Source organism: Ostrea edulis, chromosome 6, assembly GCF_947568905.1.
Source record: "Ostrea edulis chromosome 6, xbOstEdul1.1, whole genome shotgun sequence".
Classification (NCBI taxonomy): domain Eukaryota; kingdom Metazoa; phylum Mollusca; class Bivalvia; order Ostreida; family Ostreidae; genus Ostrea; species Ostrea edulis.
In genome coordinates this window covers 5541304-5562228 of record NC_079169.1, presented here as the reverse complement: position 1 = coordinate 5562228, position 20925 = coordinate 5541304, and the positions used below count along the sequence as shown (strand labels likewise).

Genomic DNA, 20925 nt, shown 5'->3' with positions numbered 1-20925 from the left:
GTATCTGGTGACGTATTTGATTGACAATTTTAGACATAATCTAGACTTTGATCTTTTTTCCTAGGAAATTGTTCTATTCTTAGTGGTATATAAGAATGATATATATGATGCTTTCCTACCAATAAGTCAGATCTCAATTCATCAGGCAAACATCTTTTATCATCACATGTTCAATAACCCTTGACTTGTGAAGATGAGGCCTAAATTTTGCAGCCCTTCACAGGCAATGGTGATTTCTCCATGAGTGAAATATTTTCGAGAGGGACGTCAAACAAAATACAATCAACCATAAACATGTACATGTAACAGTACTGTAGGGTACAATAGTTTCATTTTAGCGATACTTTTCTCAATCGAAAAACAATCGAAGGGTCATGCTTCCAGGTTCCACTCATCCAACACGCACCACGTGGGTGACCTTTCACCGGTACGACATATCTGTCTGTCCTTGCCGTAATTAAAATTACCGCTAATGACAATTGAAGTTATGTCAAAGTCTTTTCATTTTATTTTCAGCAATACATACATTTTGCGCTACGACATTTAAGATAAAATATTTGCAACGGTTTTATTTAAGAAAAGCATTTAAACTTTTTTAACATAATCATTTGTCAAAATATCTACAGTAAAACTGTTTGTTCAAAGACACTGCGGCTCATTAATATACCAGAGTATAATGAAACATTAACATGATTAAGGAACGGCTACGGTGAGGTTTATATACATGCATAATTGCTTTGTTTTGTACACGTCTCCAGATGGCAGAGATGAATTGACGTGACAACCTCTCCTCGCGGCTCCTCGTACAGTACTGTGTGTGTGTTTCATTTAAGGAGGAATAAAACACATCGTCATAATGGACTGACTTCCTTTTCAGCAATACTCGGACAGTACTGTGTGTGTACATTTAAAGCAATTTGTAGCTCTAAATCTAAATAATTTATTTAGTTGTAAAAATGTGCTATTATGATAGTTTTGTATGCAACTTTAATCATAATCATTGATAAAATTAAAAGCAAGTTTAAGATTTTATCGAAAATAAAGATTTCGGTTTTATTGAATATCTAGCATTATATAGAAATCAATTTTTGTACGGGAAGACAATAATGTAATTTTGCTTCATTCAGAGTTTCTATATAGATTTTCTAATTCCAATATCAATGAAAAAAAATTATACACCTTATTTTTTACTATCATTGTAATAGTAAATCGGAACTTTACAACGATTTTCAATAACAGAATGACAGCTAATATTGCTTAAAGGAGCAATACGACATCGTAATAATGGCTGACTTCTTTTTTTTTTAAACATGAATGAAAATGTAAATATCAGCAATATTTGTATATTTCTTTTACGTCTAAATGCCTAGTTGGGTAGCTCAGTAGGTTAGCGTGTCGACTGCTGATCTGTTGATCGTGGGTTTGAGCAGGGTATTATATTATTATTTTTTCTACTAAAACTGGGTTTTTTTTAACAAAATAAGGTTTTGAGAGTTTTCAATTTCAAAATGTTATTGTATATTTCCTCCACTTTCCATCCAGGTCAGATTTCTCTAGTGTGGCATACCTCCTTAATCAACAAAGAAGCGATTTATTTTCCGACGGTGGTTGATTCTGCAAAATTTCATTCATACAACTACTATCTATCATGAATCAATTGCAAACGCTAATATTTGGAAACCTCTTTATGGGATCGCATCATACCCTCCATACATCTACAGAGAAAGTCATTTTCATCTTCATTTCTTGTAGCGCTGCAAAACGTAACATCTGTTCTCCACGGAGATCCATTACAACCTCTGTATCTATTCACAGTCAAACTAATTTTTTTCTAATGATATACAATGTATGCACAATTATTTTGGATTGTACATTTACAACACACACAATGATAAGTTCAGTTTTAACTACATAAAGAGAGCATTGTAAAATGCATGCATAGTACCTAGTTTACCTAAAAATCATTTTTGATGCATTGGTACAGAAACTTAGATTACATGAAAACTATGGAGGATTTCTTCCAAAATTTTGTAGGATTATACACACAAAAGGACGGAATATGCACAAGAATTACACGCTGTCAAGAAAGTGTCAATTCGTGTTCAGGAACGCGAACACAGCACAGAGAACAAAGCACGTGATAGAAACAAACTCTAACGTAGATCCTGCAGAAAGTGGTTGGGGCGTGGGTATGACGGATGGACAAGAAGCAGACCAGCCAGTGTTGTCTTCCTTGTTTTGTTCCTTCAGCCACTTCAACAAAGGATCGAAGTACTCCACGAGAGGTTTGGCACTCATAAGTCTCTGTCCAGTTATGGCCTCCATGGCATCCTGCCATTGCTTAGACGATCCCATCATTAGCATCTCTCTGTTGTGAAAAATATATACAAAATCTAGACATTTTCCTGTATCTTCGCGAGGAAGAAATATCAAATATATCAATTGAATATATCGTAGCAGATTTCACATTTGGCGTCCCGTAATTAAATTATTTGATTGTGTACACCCGTGTCGAGAGATATGCTTCGGCTATCGATAAAAGGTCATCATTTTTAAGCATATAAACTTTCACTTTCTTTTTCATTTATTCGTTCGACTATAAACATCCGGTATAATCTTTAAGGGCTACTTCGGTTCATATCGAGTACGAATTCGGGTTACCCGAATTACAATCGAATGGAGAGAGTTTCAACTCTTATATGACGTATTGTGCCTTTCACGAAGGTTAGTATGGTAGCAACATGTCGGGTCGATCTTGCGAAGATACTGCGCGTGTGTCAGTTTTCAAACGATGAATGTGATTGGTTAGAGTATTCCATATGGGAGTAAGAAAGAATATTGGAATATTTACCCTACTAACTTGGATGTAAACCAATTTTAAAACTTAAGTACAAATATCTTCTTTACAGTTATTGTTTGATATTTTACCCGTGCTATAAATTTATCACAAACCCACTACTCGTTTCTTATTAAGAGAGTCATCTTTGAACCACAACAAACTATTAATTTTGGAATGAACCTGGGTGAAATAAATTCATACTTTGTAACATCACAGTGGGATAAACTCCTATATCAAACATTTTAGAACTCTAAGTTTCAGAATGGCACATACCTCAGCTTGTCCCCCGCGTCTGTGTTCTTGTATATATCACATCTATGTAGGGGTTTAGTATTCCCAGCCACCTCGCACAGGGCTTTATGCCATTGAAATTGTACCACAAAGCTCACAAAGTACCTAAAATAGTGGTTTACCTTATTCTACCTTTCAAAAATAGCAATCTCTTATTATGATTGACTGTTTTCTACCTATAAATAGCAATAATCTATAGTGGTTTACCGTTTTGTACATAAATAATCTGTTGTTTTCAAGAGTTCTAGTTCTTCTTCCAGCTAACAATAACTTATGTTCCAAAATATGATGTTCTTACAGTGAACGAGTTAGTGGTTTTAGGAACTGTTCTAAAATATGGAGTGTTTATTTCTCTGAAATCCTAACCTACATGAGAAATCAATTTTCTAGTAGTTCCAGACATACATATAAGTTTTAAAGATTGACTATTCATTTATCAACAACCTACCTGATATACGGAGTGTTTCCAGGAATGTGGTATTTTGCGCCCGGGTCGAAATCTTGCTCTGTTCTTTGTACTGGTGGCGAAATTCCCTGGTACCTACATCTGTTCAGAATACAATTAGTAATGTTGTATAATTGATTCAAGGATTGATTTTAACAATCCGTGCTGACTCGAGAAATTACCTATTCGACCATGTGTCTGTTATAGATAAGTAATTATAATGACATAAAATACGATATAGAAATGAAATGAAATTTCTCCTTATTAGTTATCATGTCACATGCTTTTGTTCATCATAATGAAGAACATATCTTTTTTTTTAAACAACTTGATTTCAAATCTGATGAAATACCTAAGATCCCACCAGTGTTGATTATAGTTAGACGAGTTTGTCTCCCCGCGGAACACGCTCCATCTCCACTGATCAATTAAATAACCAAAGGGAAGGAAGGCAACCTTGTCTAGCGCCATTTTAAGCAGAAAATTTATATCGCTATCTGTGAATATAAAACGTCAACTTATTCTTTATTATATCACTCCTAGAGTAAATTTGATTAATAAGAAACTTCCTAAATATCATTAACAGTAAAATCTTATTCAAATGGTCTAGATAATTATTGTAAGACTTGATGCGGTTATTCAATAGCGTAGTACGTCTAGATTTTAGTAAATGTTGTAATTCAACGTGAAACTGAAGCAAAATAAAAATGTGAAGTATCATGATACTTCTCATTTCAAAACGTGTGCTACTCTCCTTGACTTAAATAAGAACTTGGTTTTGTAATACCTCGAAGACATATAAATATGAACACCTTCTCTGTCATAGGTTTGCAAGGAATCTTTTTTTTTATCCATGATTTTGAGTTTTTATGAGGGCAAGATGAGTACCATGTTCATTTACTTTTACCTGCATCATTTGGAACATTATCCAAGAGACCGATCACGTGCATGTGCTCCGGTGTTTGAAAGGACAGGCTGACTATATCGGCCATTCCTTCGTGAAAACCTGAAAATAGTGAAATGTAGCCACGTGATCATATAATTGTAAAACTTAATCATTATTTCAACAAAGTGATTGATTGATTATTTACTATTTATAGCCGCTTGAGCAATTTTTCAGATATCCTGCGGTTGTCAACAAAGTGAATATTTTCAGAAATTCCGTTGTTTGGGGGGGGGGGGGTATTTGGGGGGGGTGGGGTTGTTTGTTTGTTTGTTTGTGGGTTGGGGTTTTTGGGGGGTTTTTTTTTGGTTTTTTTTTTTTTTTTTGGTTTTTTTTTTTTTTTGTGTGTGTTGGTTTTTTAGGATTTTGTGAAATTATATGATTATTATGATTTACTGATGCAGTCAAACATTAAACAGATAAGCAGTTCCAGAAGAAAGAGAATGCAGACGTTCACCTCCATGGATAATCAAAGAATGAAGAGTTCTATCGGAAGACATCTGAGTTCATGCAGGGAGAAAGCTCTCAGAAATCTTTTGTCCGTCACCTGATGCACCTGAATATTTTCCTACCTAAATTTTATCTTTATTTAGTCTTTAAGTAAACGTAGAGGTATTTTTTTTTAAAAAAAAAAACAATTAAAAGATATATAAATCACATCAAATTTATCTATGAAACCTAGCGCAGTGCAGTTTTTCGTATTTCAAAAGTCTACAAGCATAAAAGTTATGAAGAAATATTGGCTAATGCAAATCTTACTCTACGCGTAAAGTATTTCGCTAATGGAGAGAATCACCGAGTTCCATTAGTGTATTCCAATTCTTTGTTAAAAAGTATACCCGGATTGGCTCCTCCCCGAAACAACCTAGGCTGGTCTCTATAGTTTTGGAAGTATACGATATGTCCCATCTCGTGATGGACGGTCAGGAGTTGGTCCTCTGTCACGCTTGTGCACTGCTTAATTCTGAAAATGTTAGTAAGAGTGCTACAGAAATAAACTCAGTAGTACCCGGATTGGCGCCTCTTCTGAACAGCCTGGGCAGGTGCTTGTAATTTTGATAGTACACAATGTGACCCATCTCGTGGTGCACAGTCAGCAGCTGGTCCTCAGTGATGGCAGTACACTGCTTTATTCTGAAGTTTCAGTTTTCATATTCAATTTAGTTTGAAAAATATCAAATGATATTGAACTTTATTTTCAAAGGGGCACTAGCTGTAAAAAAGAAAGCAACCATATTTTTTTCTCAAAATCTCTCAATGGCATAGGAATACATGTATATATTAATGACTAATAAAAACATTTATTTTGTACAAAAACAAGAGAAACCTGATAAAACTACCTTAGATAACTGCTTTTAGTGTAAAGAAATATATAAGGAAGAATTGTTGTTTGCAAGACAATAATTATTTAATTTCCAAAATCACATATTCATGTTCCTGTTTTGAGGTTTAAAAAGTGTTTGAAATAATTATATACTGGAGTTATTACTGATATATATATATATATATATATAGAGAGAGAGAGAGAGAGAGAGAGAGAGAGAGAGAGAAGTTTTCATTTAATTCAATTTTTCGAGAGAAAATTACACATAATACATTTTAACGTTTCTTCTGACCGAATTTCAAATCTGAAAAATATGACGAAATTTAAACATCCGGTAGCTGTACCTGAAATCTTTCCCGTCATAAAAGTCCCAGGCTGATGCATGGCAAACTACATCTCGATCGTCTGGTTTCACAAGCATGGAATTCTGCCAGAATTCGTCCGTCATCTTCTCCATACCAATGGACATGAAGAAATCCTCGGCAACACGGTACATGTGTGTCACATTATAGTTCTGAAAGAAAGAGGGTCCCCCACTCAGACACTGGTACATGCATGTGTGTGAAAGCACTTGTATTTCATTAATTAGTATTCCCATAGACACGCACCAAAGATCATCATTCTTTACAATGAAATAAAGATTAATTTTGCAAAAGCATATCAATGTGAAAGCAAATACGAAGAGAATATATTTTTCGAAATCGAATGACTTTTCGATACTGCAGTGTTACGCCAACATATAATTCAGTGATCCGCCTCCAGGTATTGTACATTTTAAGAATTGCAGGAACTTCTACTACACTTGAATGTCCTTGCAATCTGTCACTGCTAATACCTGTTCTATCATTTTGGATGTGATGTCCATAGAGCTGGCGTCTGGAAATGGGACCAAGAGGTCATAGATATTGCTCCATTGCTGCGCCCACATGTTCCCTACAATAAGAACAATATTTCTATTTGGGAATTTTTTTTGCTACACTCTTTTATTTTTTTTTTTTTTTTTTCTTATCGAACTTATGACTCGTTTTTCAATTCGCAGTCGAGGCAGTACTTAGAACATATCTTTCCCTTTGTAGAAAAAAAATTAAATTTGATTAATTGAAATCACTTGTACGGATCTTCATTACGCAACTCTTAAAACTTTAACGATCAATTTCAAACTACACGTGTACACATGTTATGTTGTTAAGTTCACTTAATTGAAGTATGTGAATATACGTCATATCATGCATGTTGTTGCATAATTTCAATTCACCAAAAACGAAGGAGTTTATTTTTGTTTACATTGCAAAGAAATTACATCATCTACCTGAAAGTCAGATATAAAAATCAAGGAGCTTATTACCTATATAGTCTTCGTGATCCTTTTATGTATATTTAAACAAACAAATGCGAAACACAATAGTTTACTGTGTGTACAGAAATTTGCTGACGAAAAGGATTTATAATGTCTCAAATGAAATACGAGAATTTCTGTGGTGGTACGTTCCTTTTTATGTAACCCAACTTCCCATTGAACCTTTGACTTTTAAGTACATTTATCATCTCTGTTTTGTTGAAATTTCGTAAAATTTGAATTCATTAAGTGGATGTAAAAGCATTTATCAGTTGTGATGTAGAAAACTTCGATTATTTAAGATTAGATGCGCATTGGCTTTGCATATTCGTATATGATATAAAATCGCCATGGTTGATGGAAAGTGAAGATAATGAACAGTGATCAATCTCTTAACTCCTATAAGCAATACAAAACAGATAGTTGGGCAAACCTCAAATCCAGTCTAAGTATTAGTCACTATCTGAGAATGCTGAGTAATAGGTACATCAGTGTCTTGTGTAGTACCACTTCCTTTCGGCTGTTTTAGTGGAAGCCGTGTATTCGAAAGTATATTGATGTCTATAGTTTGATTTAATAGTGATTCAACATTTCTCACCGAATAGATGAGCCGGGATGTGACCACTTTCTGGGAACATCTCCTTGCCGTATTTCTGTTTGAGGCGCTTTCTGACGTAAGCATGAAGTTCCACATACAGCGGTTCCAGTTCCTCAAACAGCGTCTTGACGTCCTGTTCAAAGGTGGGCGTCTCGTACCACGATCTCCAGTACTCCCCCGTATCGTTAAAATCTTGGGAGAAGAAGACATTAGTCAATGCCGTGTGTCTAATGTAAACCAACTGTAAATTTTCACTTAATCTACCATTTACAGACATACCCTTAAGATTCATAAGGTAGGGTGAGTTATTGGGATATAGTGGGGGTTTTCCATGAAGAATCATTCTTATGTTTGTTACAACTTTATGAAAAATTGTGGCTGCAGAACTGTAGCTCTCTGGGGAAATATTGGGACAGACCAGAGAGCTACAGATCCACTCCTTATAAAACCCTCCGATTTACGGTGCAGTGCTTTCCTGCCCACCATTGAGATCTTGTTTATGGCTGTATTCTTGAATTTTGAAAGGACGTTGCAAGGACATAGTGATATACAACTTTAACAGTCAGCCGGGTTCGATCGCCAGTGGCCAGATAGCTCAGTTGGTAGAGCACCTGACTAGAGAATCGGGGGGCCCGGGTTCGAATCCCGGTCTGATCCGTTGCATTTTCTCCCTTCCTGTTACATTTGGTGCCGTAGACCAGCACCTGGAACTGACAGGTGAAAATTCCTGCCAGGGGATAAAGATCCTGGGTTGATGTCTTGAAGTGTGAAGACAATATAAGGAGGGAGGAATGTAGCGGTCAGCAGGGTTCGATCGCTGGTGGCCAGTTAGCTCAGTTGGTAGAGCACCTGACTAGAGATTCAGGGGCCCGGGTTCGAATCCCGGTCTGGTCCGTTGCATTTTCTCCCTTCCTGTTACACAACATTAACCATGCGCAGAAAAATCTGCGCCTTATATCGGAAGATTTTTTTAGAAGTGGGTCTGTGGCTTTTCCTATCTGTCCAACCCCCCAACCCCCCGGAACTACAGTTCTGCAGCTAGAAAAAGTGATGAGAAATAAAATATCTTTGTTACCAAAGACTATTGTCAAAGCAGTTGAAAGAGTTACTCACCTTGATAATTTGTATATACATTTATAATGAACGAATCATTTGATTAGACAAGAGATTAGATGTCAAAGATACTTGAGGAATGGCCACATGGTTATGGTGAGAATGTTATGGTATTTTTATCATCAGTGGATAGATAGGTCAAGTGAAAGTTATGAGGCCTAGTAAGTAAAATAATAAATTGATCAAACATGAAGTTCATATTCACAACTTGGCTGTGATTGATGGCAAGTGACCAAGGAGTTAACTAGGATTTGTTCAGGAAGTATATAGTGACCGAGGAGTTTACTAGGATTTGTTCAGGAAGTATATAGTGACCGAGGAGTTTACTAGGAGTCGAGTGATCAGAAAATCAATTAAATGTAACAAAGAGGCAGAACCACTGAGTAGTCCGGACATTTAAATATTACCTGTAAAATAAAGGCATTTTTAAAAGATTTTGTTTAAGGACATACAGGTGTAGTACTATTTTTATACTTTGTATTTCGGCTTGGGTAGTCCAATGGTTAGATCAACTAATTAGTAATGCAAGGGTTCCGAGTCCGATACCCGATTGTTCCCAAGGTTTTTCTCTCCTTCTTTGCTACAGTAATGTTCAGTTATACAACTTAGTGCAATACATAAGAGCTGATTTCACAGTTTTACTTGCAACAACCACGTACAATCAAAATAAACAAACTCTAAAACAGACACGGTAATGTACCCCAATATGTTTTGGAGAAACGAAATAGAATGCACGAGAATTGTACGGCAAATGTCATAAAAAAATATAGATTATTGAGAAACGTCGCATACACGTACGCCCTTCATTTTATTACATGTGCAACACTCGACAGATGTCCAGAATATTTATATGCTAATAGTTGGCATTCATTGACTAGGATAAAAACAAGTACGATCCCGGTTTATACAGAGACCTCTCGGGTCTCACACTATCTTAAATATTGCGTGTGGTACATATTGGCGAGTATGTTGTTTGGTTTCACTAGTCTGGAATTCTAATTTTATCTATTGTCTTTGCGTGTGGTACATGTTGGCCTATGTTGTTTGACAAACATAGACGAAGCCACAAACAAATAAATCACTTTCGCCATTTTGTGAGGATGTATATCATCAATGGATCCCATGTTTACCAACAAATGCTGCTCTTAATGCGCATTAACAACATCTTTCATATTGCTAAATCATGATGTAGACTGTAAAGGTGTACAAAGGTAAAAAAAAAAAAAAAAAAAAAAAAAAACCAGTTCAGTTTAGAAAACGTTATCTTCGGAACTATTAGTATAGTTTTTACTTATGAAACCTGGTTTATTCTGGGTATATCTTAATATGCAATGAGCTATGTTTCAACACAATTTTATTATCGTGGTCACTTATAATTTGAACAAAAACATATTCATATGCAAGAGCATGTACATTTATACAATTTTCTATATGACTGAATCTGCAAGAAGAGAAAAGGTTTGTGCATGTAGACGTTCTTGTGACTTATACATACCACTGAATTTGATGGCGGCATTCATAGCTTTGACAAAATCGGTATACTTGTTTCTCATTAGTTTTCCTGAAGCGTCTCTCCAGCCTTTCCAGACCGCCAGCAGTTCGTTATAATCCCGACTGTTTGTGATGATGTCTGTCAGTCCTGTCCGTGTAATACAAAGTGATTATATAAATACTGAAACACTGAATGAAGACAATTTGTAGAGAAAAAGTTATCATAGGCGTAGCTTGGGTTCGAATATTACCGAGGCAGGGGGTCTGGGGGGGGGGCGTAGCCCCCCAGAAGCTATCGACATTTTAACAACGTAAAAGGTGTTTTTTTTACCGAGGCAACTGCCTCGGTTGCCTCAATGGAAGCTACGCCACTGGTTATTCTTATGAAACCGCTTACTCAATAATGAAAGGTGACGATAACGAACAGTGATCCTATAAGGGTACACATTAAAGAGTGGGGTAAACACGGACCCCTGGATATACCAGAGGTGGGATCAGGTGCCCAGGAGGAGTAAGTATCCCCTGTCCACTGGTCACACCCGCCGTGATTTAGCTAGAGATATACATGCATACATACGTTTATGTTTTTTTAATGTACAGGATTTTAGCTATAATTATCTCATCCGATATCTAATATTTGCATATAAAATCAGATGGGGGCATTGATTGTCAAGCTGAGGCCACTGTACGAAAAATTCCAGACGTCAGGCTGCATGCAATATTTTCTAGTATGTTTTGTATCCGATTTCAAGGACCCTTAAAGGATAGAAAAAAACCTAACCCCAGCCCACCCCCACATTAAACGAACAGAAAAAGTTCCTCCCAATCTTCGGATGGTTCAAATCGACAACGTCTTCATGACATTTTGGGGATTAGGCACGAAACGCTATACCCTTAATTGACCAGTTTTCCACCATGAGATGCATCACGTGGTTTATTTGTTACTCTTCAGATGCGTGTGCAGTCTTATTCATTACTTACTATGTAACTTTGTGGTGAAGAATAAAAGTGATCTATTTATTCAGGTCACGGAGATGTTATCATAGGTTTTTAGCATCGCTCATGTAAAAATGCAAGCAATTCATGAAATGAATATAAATGAACCCTGTACAAAGTTATGTGAGGAATTAGGCGACTGATGACCTTTATATGATAAATAACTGACATTTTAAGAGTTTGGAAAATTCTTATTAAATGTGCAATTTACAGTAGACTTTTCCCGGTCTCTTGTATATTTACAACGAGTAAATTCTAAATATCTTGTTTACCCACACACAAACACACACAGAGAGAGAGAGAGAGAGAGAGAGAGAGAGAGAGAGAGAGAGAGAGAGAGAGAGAGAGAGAGAGATTGGAGTGAGAAGACAATATTTTCAAATAATTTCAATAGGGCATCTAGCTTCTACATGTTTAAAAATATGGTGACATACATTAAACTGAGATGGGTTTTTAAAAAAGATAAAAAGTTAAACCGACCAATTTGCTTTTAAAATAAGAGGGCTATTCGATATGTAATGTGTATTGTGCAATATATCAAAAGAACTCGACTCAAATAATGAAATGAACATTAAATCCCTTCAAAATATTCTCCGCGGTTTGAAATACATAATTTCAATCTCTGAATCCATTTCTGAAATGAATGGAAGTATCATCCACGAAATCGTGCAAAGCGTTATCGCGCTGTGGTACAATACACATTACATATTGAACAGCCCTCGTACATGGACACTGATTTCCTTTGTGTGTTTTCATTTACGTTATAGATACACGTATATTGGTTTCCTCTGTGTGTTTTCATTTACGTTGTAAATACATGTATATTAGTTTCCTCTGTGTGTTTTCATTTACGTTGTAAATACATGTATATTAGTTTCCTCTGTATATTCAAGTTGTAGATACACGTATATTGGTTTCCTTTGTATATTTAAGTTGTAGATACACGTATATTGGTTTCCTCTGTGTGTTTTCATTTACGTTGTAGATACATGTATATTAATGTCCTCTGTATATTTAAGTTGTAGATACTGGTTTATATCAGTTAACGAGATCAATCGATTAGGCAGTAGCTTCCCTATAAACATCCCATCCCCTCAATAAGAAAAGACGACATTTTGGGAACTGTTTATTATGATGGACCTCGATTTCGATGAGCTTGACGATTAGATTAAGTCAATAAGAAGATTGGGCATCATGTGTTAGCAGGTGCGTGTATTTGATAAGGTTCACGGGTTGAGGACATTACAGTTTTTCTGCATTTCAGGGCATCGCAATTAATCAGTAAGGAATTTATAATGCTAACGCAAGCATCAACATTGAAACACGTCGCATTTGTTTTGATATAATTGATTTCACTTATAAAAATTGGACAATCTCTGATATTACGAAAGCCGACAGATAAATGTTACCAACTGTGATTTTGCAATTTACCACGTCTAGTCAATTCTGTAAAGGTCGCGACTTTTGACGTTGAAATGGCTGTGGTTTTGCCTTGCTTAGGATCAATATATAATAGTAATCTTGTTTTATTCTTTGCATGTTCATTGATACAGTTAATTGCTATCAATACAAGTTCGTTTACCTGGCTCTAATTGCAGACAGCCTTTGGACTCCAAACAAACTTCCCCCTTACTATAAATCCCCGTAAGATCTGCTTCTAAATTCGAAATCTATAAAAAAAAAATTATATATATATATTTGATGATAAATAGAATTAATTCTCTCTCTCTCTCTCTCTCTCTCTCTCTCTCTCTCTCTCTCTCTCTCTCTCTCTCTCTCTCTCTCTCTCATATCCTGTATAGGTGCTATATTTTAAGCTTTCTATTCTTTTTAAAGTTGTATTTTTTATTTATTTTTAAAGAGGCAATGACACTATGTCAAATTAAGGGGCATTTGTACATGGCCAATATCTACACTTTTTATGTACCGATAATATTTTTGTTCAGGACAGAAATTTACAGGACAGGTTCAGCTTGGTACAAATTCTTATAAAAATATAAATGTAAGCAAAAACAGCCCTAAAAATAACAAAGAAAATTCTTGCTCAAATTAGGGAAAACACGAGTTCGTAGCAATAAAATTTCATATAAACTAATTTGCAAAACATTGGAAATGAATTAAGTAGAATGTCTAATTTTGAACAACGTCTTTATCAACGAGATTTTTATAATGTATCATAAATTCTGTGAATAGCACTGAAGTTGAATGATAGGATTTATAGCCATAACAAAATATTCTGCGAAGCGCGTAGGTGCAGCTTTCCCATTGTTTTGCTTTATTTAAGGTAGAAAATTTAGGTCGTCCTTGTTTCTGGACTATGTAAACAATCGAAGCCCATAAATCAGAAAATATCCCATGTTTCCCTTATTTATTTACTTAGTATCGCCCATAACACAAACAACCAGGATATTTATAATATATTCTATATATTTTGTAATACTACTTTATTCTATATACGTTGCAATATATTCCTTATATTTTGTAATATATTCCTTATATTTTGTAATACATTCTATATATTTTGTAATACATTCTTTATATTTTGTAATACATTCCTTATATTTTGTAATACATTCCTTATATTTTGTAATACATTCCCTATATTTTGTAATATAATTCTTTATATTTTGTAATATATTCCTTATATTTTGTAATATATTCTATATATTTTGTAATATATTCCTTATATTTTGTAATATATTCTATATATTTTGTAATATATTCTATATATTTTGTAATACATTCTTTATATTTTGTAATACATTCCTTATATTTTGTAATACATTCTTTATATTTTGTAATACATTCCTTATATTTTGTAATATATTCTTTATATTTTGTAATACATTCCATATATTTTAAAATATATTACTTATATTTTACAATATATCCCCCATATTTTGTAATATATTCCTCATATTTTATAATATATTCCTTATATTTTGCAATATATCCCTCATATTTTGTAATATATTTCTCATATTTTGCAATATATTCTTCATATTTTGAAATATTTTTGCAATATATTTCTTATATTTTGTAATGTATTTCTTATATTTTGTAATGTATTCCTTATATTTTGTCATAATTATATTCCTTAAATTTTGTAATATTTTAAAATATATTTCTTATATTTTATAAAGTATGCTGTGCCTCGATTGGCAGTGGTTTTCTCGGGTTGATCCATGTTACCTTCAGATGCAACACTATTTATGTATTATATAAGGTTTCGGTTTAAGTAGTGCTTTTATATATCTAAAAATAAACAAAGGTTTATCACTGACAAAATACATGTAGTCGTTCATGTGTTAACGCATACATATACCATGTATACAAGGTGTCCTTGGGAATATAGCGATGTTTTCCAGATGTAGTTCCCTATACAAACTGTACGTTACATCCGCTTCCTGAATGCCTCACTTTCACTAAATCCACCTAGAGTTAATTGTATTCACCTCCAAAATTGTATTTGCCTTCTACGGTTAGTATTGATTTGTTTGCTTGATGCCCCTTGGATATTTTTTTTTACCTATATTGTGATGTCATCATCTGAAGGTGAATCGCCACAAATTTTAACCTACTCACGGCGCTCAGACACAGAGCAGTGAGGGATCGTGCCGAAAAGACCCGCAACTCTCACTATATGCCGAGTGTTTGACGAAAGAGCTGTCACAACCCATTGTTGCGTCTTAGGTTCACCAAGGTCAAGGGTCTCGAACCTTCGATGCTGGACACGAAGCGAATGCTCAACCCTATTTTTAGTATTGAGCAATATTAAAGCTATACTACAGTATCATCGACTTAAAGCTATACTACAGTATCATCGACTTAAAGCTATACTACAGTATCATCGACTTAAAGCTATACTACAGTATCATCGACTTCAAGCTATACTACAGTATCATCGACTTAAAGCTATACTTCAGTATCATCGACTTCAAGCTATACTACAGTATCATCGACTTAAAGCTATACTTCAGTATCATCGACTTCAAGCTATACTACAGTATCATCGACTTAAAGCTATACTACAGTATCATCGACTTAAAGCTTACAGTATCATCGACTTAAAGCTTACAGTATCATCGACTTCAAGCTATACTACAGTATCATCGACTTCAAGCTATACTACAGTATCATCGACTTAAAGCTAGGCTATAGTATCATCGACTTAAAGCTATACTTCAGTATCATCGACTTAAAGCTAGGCTATAGTATCATCGACTTAAAGCTTACAGTATCATCGACTTAAAGCTAGGCTATAGTATCATCGACTTAAAGCTTACAGTATCATCGACTTAAAGCTTACAGTATCATCGACTTAAAGCTAGGTTAGAGTATTACCGCCTTCAGCTGGTCGCTGTCATTAGTGGCTGCAAACCCAATGTTCACTATCTTCGTGAATAGTCGCTTCAGCGTTTCATTACTAAAACTCTTATAATCGAATTTACTGGCGTTTGCTGCTATCTCCTTGTCAAACTCAGCCATCTTGAGACTCGAATTGGTCTGAAACAAAAAAGAATTACGTTACTTTTGGACTTCATATATGTACAACATTTCATCCAAAAACAGGTATACCAAATTCTAATCGTTCTTTTTTTGTACATGTATGTGTGTTTGTATGTGTGTGTGGGGGGGGGGGGGTGCGTGTGTGTGTGTAGTGTTGACATTTTTACACAATAACCTGTATGCAAATCTCTTTCTCCGTTTTCCCATGCTTGAAAAATAAAAATAAATTCTCCAATTAAAGAAGGTGCACTCTACATGTACTATAAGTTTCAAATTTTCATATTCAAATCTGCGTCAGTGTAACGCGCATTTCTAAGTGGATTCCAAATAAAAATGTGTTCAAATGTTAATGTATTCTGATGCCTTATGTTACGTGATCAAAAGTTCTTGCCATCAATATTGCAAGTCCATCACCAGAACAGCTATTAAATTAGACAGAAATTGTCACCTGAATGTCACTGCATGCAAATGACGACAAAAGTACTTTTCAATCGCATCACACCGTTAACATCATGCATAATGTGCAGTGTTCATATTGTTTTATGGTTGGGATTTTCCTACAGAAGCCTCCAGTTTATACGCAATACAAAATTACGTGTTTACCTTTCTCTGACTAAAACGATGCACCACATAGATTAGACAATCAACGTCGCGATACAGTACAGGACTATGCTAATTAGTGTTTAATAGTTTTTTACTGTCGTGATAACACATTCCCTGTCACACACCTTTTATCTAGAACACACGCACTCTTTCACAATTGTACAAATTGTATAAAGTTCTATCATAGTTTTTATCCTACATACCATAACCTCCAGATTGTGGTCCGTGATATTAGTATAATACTCCCAAGCTGCTTTCCCGTTCTCGTTCCACAGGACTCCCACCTTAGCATCATACTCATCTACAAAGGCTTGACCATCGGTCTCCGTCTCCTGTGCCAGCGTCCCCCGAAACAATACTCCCAACAGTAAGAACTTCCACATTGTGTGTAGGGGATAAGACGTGTGTCGGCAGTCTCTCTCTCTCTCTCTCTCTCTCACCTGCTCTACAGGTAAAACCCGCCCGACACGTATATATGTACAGCTATATGTCACAGTATATTTACGATCTTTTCTGTTGTTTGTATAATAATTTATCGGTTGTAAAGTAGTCCTTAAACTATCCTAAATATTATCATGTTGTTTTCTCAACTATGTGATTTATGACGATGTGACCATAAGACTCATAACAAAATTATGCACCATGTTTACACCGCGTCCGGTATTAGGTGGAGTTTTTTTGTTCGTAAAGTAATGAAAAATATGATTATTCTATAAGGCTGACCAAAATAGATATACATTTTATGTCCAACACACAAATAAAAAAAAAGAATTTAGAATGTTTGATCAAATGAAATAATATCTCAAAAAATAGAAAATTCTGAGACAAAAAGTAATTTTTTCTGAGATTTTCAACTTTGAGAGTGAAAATTTAAAGAAGTTGATATCTGTGACCTATGACCTTGATGACGTGGTATAACATATCTAGACCGGTACTTAGTCATCCTTTTCTTCAGTTCAACAAATGTACCCAGCATCTGCTCTAATCTCGGATACACAAATACATGTACGTAAAATATTTCATCCAAGTATTTAAAAATCTGTTTATTCACGTGCTCTCGAGTTCCTTAAAGAAAATTTATGTGACGTAAAACGTAAACTTGATTTTGTCTAGTCTAATGCATGTACCACAAGCTCTATATGCTATGCCATTTTATCGTGTCTGTAAATAAAAAACAAATGAATGCATTTGTAGGATCATGGTTTTAGGGATATTTAGAGGAGCGATGTCAAATATTTATGGGATGTCTAAAATTCTAAAATAGCCTAAGCTCACACAAATATGAAGTATAACATGAGTTTTCAGAAGACAGTATAGCTCGCCGGGAAGCATGACTCTACTTAACCTATTGTTCAAAAGGTTTAAGTTTTTTGAAAAATACGTCAAAGTCCAAGGTTACTAGATCAAAAGTTTTGATACCATATCAAATACCTGGTCATGAGGCATCTAAATATGAAACATCAAAGTCCTATCACTTGGTTAAAAAGATAAAACCAAGGTTAAGATTTTTGAAAAGTAGGTCAAAGTTCAAATTAAAGGTCATTTGGTCAAATATCTTGTACTATACAAAGGTTTCTTCATTAGGCATATATATATGTAAAATATCAAAACTGTATCCCCATTTGCTCAAAAGATATTGCCCAGGTTAAAGTTTTTGAAAAGTAAGTGAAAGTCCAAAGGTCAAAAATCTTGATAAGAAAACAAAGGTTTCTTCGTAAGACATCTACATATGAAATATCAAAATCATACCCCCTTGGTTTAAAAGATAGGTCAGGTTAAAGTTTTTGAATAGTGAGTCACAGTCCAAGGTCAAGGATAGAGAGTCAAAAATCTTTGTACCAAAAAAAGTCCCTTCATGAGGCATATATTTGTGAAATATCAAAACCTTATCCCGTTGGTTCAAAAGATATAATCCGTGTTAAAGTTTTTAAAACGTAAGTCAAAGTCCAAGGTCAAGGTCACTAGGCCAAAAGTATTTGTACCAAAAAGGTCTCTTCATGAGGCATCATTTATATGTGAAATATAAAAACCCTATCCCCCTTAGTTCAAAAGATATAGTCCGGGTTAAAGATTTTAAAAAGTAAGTCCAAGTCCAAGGTCACTAGGTCAAAAGCCTTTGTACCATCTTCGTGAGGCATCTATATGTGAAATATCAAAGCCCTATCCCTATCGGTTCAAAAGATATAGCCCATGTTAAAGTTTTTAAAAAGTAGGTCAAAGTCCGCAATAAAAGTAGCTTTTTGGTACTAAAAAGGTCTCTTCATGACACACACACACACACACACACACACACACACACACACACATATATATATATATATATAGGGAAGTCGTTGTGGCCGAGTGGACTTACGCACTGGTTTGACAATCTTGCTAGGCGGTGGGTGCCGTACGTCGCTGGTTCGACCCCGGCCTGGGGCGAAAATTTTCAGTACCTAGGTTGTGATTATTTAGTGCTTTATATATATATATATATACATATACATATATATATGAAATATTAAACTCCGTCCTGTGGGGATCCGGGTTAGAATAGATCCTCAGTACCCCCTTGCTTGTCGTTAGAGGTGATTAAATGGGGCCATCCTTCGGATGAGACCGCAAAACCCGAGGCCCCGTGTCACACCAGGTGTGGCACTATAAAGATCCCTCCCTGCTCAATGGCCATAAGAGCCGAGCACAGGCCTAAATTTTGCAGCCCTTCACCGGCATTGGTGACGTCTCCATATGAATGAAATATTCTCGAGAGGGACGTTAAACAATATTCAATCAATCAATAAATCAAAACTCCACTCCCCTTGATTCAAAAGATATAGCATAGATTAAAGTTTTTGAAAAGTAGGTCAAAGTTCAAAGTCACTAGGTCGAATACCAAAACAAAGGTCCCTTCGTGAGACATATATATATAATATTTACATACATGTACAGAGAAACATGCAAGTCTGAAAAATGTGGATGAGAAAACCAGATCTTTGATCTGATCCAATATACTGATGTTGCTAATATATCTTTGTATTGAATACTTTAACCACTAGGATAATACAGCCGGTACTTTCGAGCAATGTAACATTCTTGGTAGTCCCAGATTTGTATAAAAGAAATTCAGGAATGTTATTTTCCGTGATCTTTATCTCACACCTGTTACCTTGAAAACTACAGAAATGGAAAGTCTGATAAAAATCGTGTCGGTGATGTTTCTTGTACACTAGACTAAAAACAATCGAGCACAAGAACGCACCATCGAACGAATCAATGTACAAAATTTTAATGAACTGGAAAGTCACTATCCTTTTGCATCTTTGTTTGGACCCGTTATATCAGTATGCGTGCGCACATTCCTTTAAGCCGAACGAAGTTACTGTAGGAATTTTAGGATTTGTAAAAAGGAAAAAGGTTACCTTCCACTGTATTTCTACGCGAACGACAATTTCATATCAAAATATGTTCCACTGCATGATAAGGTAACCCGGTAAGACGTATGCACTAAATAAACCATGCTCAGGCTTTTAAAAAAATAAAATATGCAGTCGAATTCTTTACTCAAAGCATGGAAAAACCATTTTCAAACTCCCGTATCGAATTTGCTTCCCAATGCGGTCTGTAAAATAATTTTAAGAAAGTATGTGAGAGGAGCTAAATCGACAAACCATGTAACACCCATATAAATTTCAAATAAAAGGACAAAACTTTTGCAAGAGATGTCGAAATAAATTAAAATTGCAACATGATCTAAAGTAACCCACAAAGATGCTAAATAGCAAGTTTCAACTTAAAATGTGACGGAGAAATGAAAACCCCAAACGGACGGACAGACGTTCAGGCATCGTTTACCATGTATGCCCATGTAATTACGGGTGTATAAAAAATACGTAGAATTTCTTTTAGTTGGCCTTACCACGAGTCTTAATGCTGAAAAACTTGTTCACACCCTCACTGTACTATGTTAAAGATGTCAAGGCTTTTCATCTTGTCCTGTATCATAAGCGTTTTCCTTTTCCACACCCCAACTTTGATATTATTGCTTATCAAACAAGAGGCCCACAGGCCTTATAGGTCACCTGAATACTAGTGAAAAAGAATAACTACTCCCACAGGTTATGGAATCTAGAAAAAAAAATTCCTGTTCTGAATCTCTAAGCTAAATTCTAATGTTCAGCAACAGTGCATACACTGATGAAAGGCTTTAAATAATAGATGTACATGTATTAACATTAAAACATCAAAAGATATGACTTATTTGGACCCATCCTAAAGTCATAACCCTGGGTTGTGAAATTCACCATTTTTTTTTTTTACATCCTTTTCCTGCTATTCCTAAGTATGCATTTAGATTTTATACAGTATCAGCAAACTTACACATAGATACATGCACTATATACTAAGTTTGGCCCCACTCTGGGGTCAGAACCCCTACTCTGGGGAAAATCAAATTTACAA

The 20925-nt window shown here is 35.1% G+C and overlaps 1 protein-coding gene across 2 annotated transcripts; it reads right to left on the bottom strand.

The window, feature by feature from the left end:
- Nucleotides 1-1590: 1590 nt before the first annotated feature.
- LOC125645421 (angiotensin-converting enzyme-like) lies at nucleotides 1591-17046 on the bottom strand. 2 transcript variants are annotated; one of them, XM_048870906.2, is made up of 13 exons: nucleotides 16692-17046; nucleotides 15721-15882; nucleotides 12959-13046; nucleotides 10385-10528; nucleotides 7777-7968; nucleotides 6678-6775; nucleotides 6187-6356; nucleotides 5528-5652; nucleotides 4483-4581; nucleotides 3928-4072; nucleotides 3579-3677; nucleotides 3113-3235; nucleotides 1591-2368 (listed from the first exon to the last, which is right to left on the bottom strand). In XM_048870906.2, exons 1-13 carry the CDS (start codon nucleotides 16869-16871, stop codon nucleotides 2092-2094), a joined length of 1902 nt encoding a protein of 633 aa, XP_048726863.2. In that variant the 5' UTR covers nucleotides 16872-17046; the 3' UTR covers nucleotides 1591-2091. The 2 variants fall into 2 exon arrangements, with proteins under 2 accessions (XP_048726863.2, XP_055997353.1); XM_056141378.1 differs by lacking the exon at nucleotides 5528-5652 and adding an exon at nucleotides 5358-5482 and having other exon boundaries at nucleotides 16692-17042.
- Between the last annotated feature and the right edge of the window lie 3879 nt (nucleotides 17047-20925).